The sequence below is a fragment of the Capsicum annuum genome, chromosome 10 (assembly GCF_002878395.1).
Source record: "Capsicum annuum cultivar UCD-10X-F1 chromosome 10, UCD10Xv1.1, whole genome shotgun sequence".
NCBI lineage: Eukaryota > Viridiplantae > Streptophyta > Magnoliopsida > Solanales > Solanaceae > Capsicum > Capsicum annuum.
The window spans coordinates 219,685,107-219,692,182 of NC_061120.1; the positions used below are offsets into that span (position 1 = coordinate 219,685,107).

The following is a 7,076-nucleotide window of genomic DNA, read 5'->3' on the forward strand; positions in this document are numbered from 1 at the left end:
TTGGTTATAATGTAGACCGGCCTCTGCGTGTTACATCCATCATGAGCATAGATATCAGGTGACGTTCGAGCTAAAACTGGCACACGCTTGGACTATTTCATTGATTACTAGTTTCTTTCCATCATTAGATTAAAGCTTCAGATTTGCCGCCATCACTTTATAACTTCTTCCTGAAACCAGAGAGTAGAAATTACAAAAGAACAGAGATGACTGCACTATTGGTTTAAATTTCTAATTGGAAATATTTGAGGAAGGTAAAAGAAAGTTGCTTCAAGTGACAAACATAAGTGTCTGAATATTACTACTATTAAGATGGAAAGAGAGAACTAGACTTAATTACTTATACAACAAGTAACACAAGATCGACAAACCTAAGAATTGAACGCCTCTTGTATCCATTTGTTCAGATCATCTACTTTCACCCTACCAAAGTTTACGCTTTCGAGACTCGGTGTACTCACAGACCCTGTTGGACAAATATCTTCATTTCAGGGCAATCATGAATATTCACTTTTCTAAGAAATGGAAATTCAAGAGCACGGTTCATCAGGAAGAAATGCCTCAGCTTTGGTAGAAACATAAGCTCCAGCGTTTCCAACCGGGGAAATAAAGGCTCATTAGACATGATTTCTTCTCCTTGTTGTTCGTCTTCTGTGATCACTTCTTCCATTGACAGGCAGTCAAGTATATCTAGTGCTTGGAGATTCAGAAGACCTCTAGCAACTGATGGAGACATCAAGTTTCTCAATTTACAACAATTTCCTACTTCCAAGGTTTCAAGTTCTTTGAAGTAGGCAGTTGGAAGTTGGTGAGAGCATAGAGCAGTTATGCTGTCAGCCTCCGTGATCTTTAGTGTTTCCAGATTAGGACAAGAGACCTGCAAACGTTGAAGGGATGAAGTATCAATATTATTTGGTAGTTGTTTAATTGTTCGGAGGCATTTGTTTCCAAAGGTCTCTCTTCCTGTTTTGTTAGAAACGATTACAATAAAATTCTTATTTCTGGTTTATCTTTTTATTTTATTACAATAAATTAAATCATGTTTACACAAAATCAATATATATATATATATATATATATTGACGCTTCTATTTATAATCCTGCAAATACTAATATATATTCTACTTGAGTTGGAAAATACATGTAATTTAAGAGAACCTAGCTTTATTGATCAAACAAAAAAAACTTCAGTGGCGAAATATATAATTTTATTTTTGTATATGATCTCATTTCATATTTTAAAAAGTTTTTAACATCTCAAACACATTTATCTTTGTTTTTTTTAAAAAAATAAAAATTTACTTTAACACTTGTAATAGTATAAAAAATAGACATTGCGTAGGTAAAGATCTTTGGTGCGCAAGTAAGGCAGTATTTACCATTAAAAAAAAAAGAGTATAAGATAATATATTAATTAAAAGCTGAAAAGGAATTATTATTTTAATGATCATTTAGAGTAGTAGAACACACCTTTTCATCAAAAAGAAGATGAAAAATGTCAATTTATTTTCTCTTTCATTTTCATATGTCATGATTTATTAATTTCTTCTATATTCTTCGAATTTGTGACCAAAATTAAAATTGAAATAGTGTTTATGTGACCAGAAAGAAAATCTCGAAAAGACCGATATAGTTGGTTTGGTTTTATTTTGACAAATTACCTCAATAGAAAAAACAAATACAATTGAAATTATAGATAAAGTACGTACCCAAACAATTAATAATCATATATAATTTATTTTTTAAAAAAAAAATTAGACATTGTTTAAGTAAATATCTTTAATGCTCAAGTAAAATTTTAATTCACAAAACTCTCCACTAAATAAAAACAGAAAAAGTAAGAGAAGTAGAAGCAGACCTTTCCGTGAAAAAGTGGATTTGGGTCGGTGATGGAGTTGTTGGCTGTTGGCCAGAAATTTTGGAACTCATCTAATAACAGGAAGCTCATGAATCTTAACTTTGGGAACTCAATGGCCTCAACGGTGTCATTGCAAAAGTGAGTGAAGCATGGTAGACGACGAAGTTCCAACTCATATAAATTTGGGAACTTGATTATTCCTGAGATTGGTCAATATTCCAATCTCCACCGGCAGTTTCTCCAACTTAGAATCTCTGATGCTGAGAATTTCTAAAGTGAGAAGCTCCCCCAATAATGGATATGTCATCCAATCTTAAACCACTCAAGCACAGCGTCCTCAGATTTGACAACCTCTGAATGGATACTGGAAAAGTCTGAATGGAGGAAGAATATCTGCCTCCCCTCATGCTTAAGACATTGAGATTAAAAAAATCATCCTGTAATTTGAATGGATCTCGAAATCTATTGGTGTAGGAAGCTCATCAAATTTATTTGTAACAATGGACATGTGACTATATTGCTCATAAGAGTCTTTTCTTGGGAACACTTCCGAGTTCACATCGTGACTTACCATTAAAATATGATTACCCTCGGATGCAATATATATAGCCACGTCACGGACCACATCATGCATTTTTACATAAATTTTTTCTGAATCTTGGGATAGCAAGAAACTATCTATCAGTGTTTCTAACAGAAGACACATCCTATTTCTTGCATGTTCTAAATTTTCGATTTCAGAAAACATGCCAAGCCCCATTTCATATTGGATTAATTCTGTAATCCTAATTTCATCATCTTCTTCAAACAAGGAACAAAGCAAAAAGACGTACGTGGCTTCATCACTTTCCAAATGAGTATAGCTTACCTTCAGAGGTTGATACACATTTGTAAGCACTCCTGGGATGTTTCTTGGTGCTGATTCTTGTAACTGTTTAAGGCCATCCTCCCACGAAGGCTTATTTTTACGCTTTAGTGCTCTAGCAACTGTAACAATTGCAAGCGGCAACCCCTTGCATTCTTTCGCAACATCTATTGCTATTTGAAGAAGAGAAGGATCGTCAACCGAATCACCGGCTTTCTGCCGGACCCATGCTTCCTTTTCAGTTAAAATTTCAATTTCTACGGTCTTTTGAGCCTCCATATCATCACAAACACTTCGGAGACGCGTTGTCAATATAACTTTGCACTGACTATTGTGGTTGCTATCACTGGGAATTCCAAGTCTGTTTAGGTCAAGAAACTCCAAAACATCATCCAAAATTACAAGGACGCGACTGTTCTTATACCTTAACCTTTGATACAATGCTAAGTGTGTATCAAGAGATTCCAACCAACACAAGAACAACAAGATGAACAACAAAGTGCTAGTGAATCGAAAATGGCCACACACGGCTTCACTAGGCTTGCAACACTTGTTTGAACTAGAAAAGTGAGTTTAACAACAAGAACAACAAAGACAATATTGCTAGTGAATCGAAAGAGCCCACACGGCTTCACTAGACTTTTATATTCAACAACACAATGTTAATAAGATTTACAAAGAAAGAGATAGGAACTTGACACACAATATTCATTAATCTAAGAACCCCAACAAGAGAAAAGACCCTAAGACTAATAAATATCAATACCAAGTTCTTACTTGGACTAAGAGGAACTCAAAGAACCTCAAGAACCTAGTTTCTAGCCAAGATACAACACTAGTATCACTCTACTAGTGAGAATTTGGTTTTGGCCTCTCCAAATGATTAGAAAGAGAAATCAAAAATTTACAAGTCTTTGTTTCTTGAATAATAGGAATGAACTAAAGCAAGACTTGCCCTATTACATGGCTTATATAATCACTTAGAAAAGAGGGACAAAGACCAAATTACCCTTGGCATTTAAGTGGGTGGGTTTGGGATGTCTTGGTGAGCCTCTTTACATTTTATTAAATATAGGCCCTTAGATGGGCTCACAAGGGCCTCACACATGGCCAAGAATGTGAACAAGGCTTGGAGTCGTTGCAACTCACGTGCTTGGCTTCTTGTGAAAGGTCTCGAGCTAGGAATTCCCGTATCATCCTCTCCATCTTGAAGGGAATTTGTCCTCAAATTCGGATCATTGCCATCCTCCACCGTTTGAGATTACACACGTTGAAAGTGATTTAGGAAGTCTTCGAGCTGTACCTGTCGAAGATGCTCAAGCCTTCGCAAAAAGGGAGAATCTTTTCATTATGGAAGCATCAGCCCTTCAATCCACAAAGGTCGAGAGTGCATTCATGGCCGTTTTAACAGAATTTATAAAATCATTAGCAAGAACACGCTCACTGCAAACCCGAGAGCTGATTATAGGAAGTCTCAATCTTTAAAGGGAACAAGGATCATTGTTCCCGGACAGGATTCAGGTTCTGGTGTCAATAGTGGTGGCTGCTGCATGTCATCGTGAATTTTTTGTTGAATTCTGGATGTCTTTTTATATGTTACATAGAATACGGAATTGTTGTTAAGGATGAAGTTGATTTAGATAGTTTGTTTAGCTTTCTGTGTATACCATCATTAAGGTGTTTATTGAGCATCAGGGACGGAGCTACAAGCCTGTCATGTATTTGAGTTAAAAGTTTTACTTAATATGGTTAAACAATTTATCCTTGCTTTTCTAGAATACAAAACTTGTAAACTCAAAATTCTAGGTCCAACAAAGTTACAAACAGACAAAGAGGGATGACATCCACCACTTTCTTGGAACAAATGTTACAATCGATCTCTGCCAGCTCACAAATGGAATGCTAAAAAGAGCTCATGAGAGACATTATCTGACAGGGTCAAGGCCTAGGGAGCTCCAACACATCGATGGTTAATGATAAAACAGCATGGGTTGCGATTTTTCCTCCAACAATATCTGCCACTCACAATCAACTATTTCTAAAAATTACTAATACAGATACAAATTCTCTTGGCAAAAGCTGTTGGGTTCATGTGAACCCATTGGTTATAATGTAGACCGGACTCTGTGTGTTACATCCATCATGAGCATATATATCAGGTGATGTTCGAGCTAAAACTTGCACACACTTGGACTATTTCATCGATTACTAGTTTCTTCCATCACTAGATTAAAGCTTCAGATTCGCCGCATCACTTAATAACTTCTTCCTAAATCCTGGGAGTAGAAATTACAAAAGAATAGAGATGACTGTGCTATTACTTTAAATTTCTAATTGGAAATATTTGAGGAAGGTAAAAGGAAGTTTCTTCAAGTGACAAACATAAGTAAATGTCTGAATATTACTATTAAGACGGAAAGAGAGTACTAATTAGTTATACAGCAAGCAACACAAGTCAAACCTAAGAATTGGACCTCTCTTGTATCCATTTATTCAGATCATCTACTTTCACCCTATCATCGTTCACACTTTCGAGACTCGGTGTACTCACAGACCCCTGTTGGACAAATATCTTCATTTCAGGGCAATCATGAATATTCACTTTTATGAGAAATGGAAATTCAAGAGCACGCTTCATCAGGAAGAAATGCCTCAGCTTTGGTAGAAGCTTAAGCTTCAGCTCTTCCAACCGGGGAAATAAAGGCACATTAGTCATGATTAATTCTTCTTGTTCCTCTTCTGTGATCACTTCTTCCATTGATTGACAGTCTTTTAAACTTAGTACTCGGAGATTCAGAACACTCCTGGCCACTGATGGAGACATCAAATTTCTCAATTTAGAACAACCAGATACCATCAATATATCAAGTTTGCTGAAGTAGGGAGTTGGAAGTTGGTGAGCGCATAGAGAAGTTATTCTGTGAGCCCCCGAGATACGTAGCATTTCCAGATTAGGACAAGAAACCTGCAAATGTTATCAGGCCTTGCATTTTATATAAGGGGTGAAATGAAACATGAACCATATCTCATTTTACATCAAGGTACCATGAAGTGGAAAACTACTTGAAGAAAGTTGCTTCTAGTGACAAACAAAAACAACTATATGAAGATTACTATTTGTTAGTTAACTTAAATGGAAAGAGACCAGTAGACCAGGGATGTATTAATGCATCACACACACACACACACATATATATATATTAGTTAGTTATACAGAGTCACAAGACAAACCTTAGAATTGAACATCGTATCATCTGCTTTCCCCTTATCATCATAGTTCACACTTTCGACACTCGGTGTACTCAGAGACCCCTGTTGGACAAACATCTTCATTTCAGGGCAATCAAAAATTCCCACTTCTATGAGGAATGGAAATTCAAGCGCACTCTTCGTCAGGAAGAAATGCCTCAGCTTTGGTAGAAGCTGCAGCACGAGCACTTTCAAACGGGGAAATAAGGGCTCATAAGACATGATTTCTTCTCCTTGTTGTTCTTCTTCTTCTATGATCACTTCTTCCATTGACTGGCAGTCACATATAACTAGTCCTTGTAGATTCAGAAGACCTCTGGCAACTGATGGAGACATCAAGTTTCTCAATTTACAACAATTTTCTACTGTCAAGGTTTCAAGTTTGCTGAAGTAGGCAGTTGGAAGTTGGTGAGAGCATAGAGCAGTTATACTGTGAGCCCCATTTATAAATAGTTTTTCCAGGTTAGGACAACAGACCTGCAATATTATTTGGTAGTTGTTTAATTGTTGGGTCTTCCTGTCTTGTTAGAAACGATTACAATAAAATTCTTATTTCTGGTTTGTCTTTTTATTTTATTACAATAAATTAATTCATGTTCACACTGAATCAATATACATACATACATACATACATATATATATATATATATATATATATAGCTTTTATATATATATATATAGCTTTTAAATTATGAATTTGATGCTTCTATTTCTAATCCTGCAAAAACTAATATATATTCTTCTTGAGTTGGAAAATACATGTAATTTAAGAGAAGCTAGCTTTATTGATTAAAAAAAAAAAACTGCAGTGGCAAAATATATCATTATTTTTTGTATATGATCTCATTTCATATTTTAAAAAGTTTTTAACATCTCAAACACAGTTATGTTTTGTTTTTTTAAAAAAATTAAAATTTACTTTAACACTAGTAATAGTAGAAAAAATAGATATTGCGTAGGTAAAGATCTTTAGTGCTCAAGTGAGGTGGTATTCACGATTAAAAAAAAAAATGGTATAAGGTAATATTTTAATTTATAAAAACCATCAATTAAAAGCTGAAAAGGAATTATTATTTTAATGATCATGTAGAGTAGTAGAACAAA

The 7,076-nt window shown here is 35.1% G+C and overlaps 1 protein-coding gene and 1 pseudogene across 1 annotated transcript; both read right to left on the reverse strand.

Annotated features, from left to right (window-relative positions):
• Positions 1–371: 371 nt before the first annotated feature.
• LOC124887910 lies at positions 372–4,275 on the reverse strand (annotated as a pseudogene).
• Positions 4,276–4,553: 278 nt separating this feature from the next.
• Positions 4,554–6,700, reverse strand: LOC124887677. Its single transcript, XM_047397473.1, has 2 exons — positions 5,955–6,700; positions 4,554–5,688 (listed from the first exon to the last, which is right to left on the reverse strand). Exons 1-2 carry the CDS (start codon positions 6,306–6,308, stop codon positions 5,185–5,187), a joined length of 858 nt encoding a protein of 285 aa, XP_047253429.1. The 5' UTR covers positions 6,309–6,700; the 3' UTR covers positions 4,554–5,184.
• Between the last annotated feature and the right edge of the window lie 376 nt (positions 6,701–7,076).

Coding starts and splice junctions, on each gene's coding strand:
- LOC124887677 (XM_047397473.1), bottom strand. CDS start 6,308: ATGTCTCCATCAGTTGCCAGAGGTCTTCTGAATCTACAAGGACTAGTT. Junction 5,689..5,954: donor ATACGATGTTCAATTCTAAG/GTTTGTCTTGTG, acceptor TAACATTTGCAG/GTTTCTTGTCCTAATCTGGA.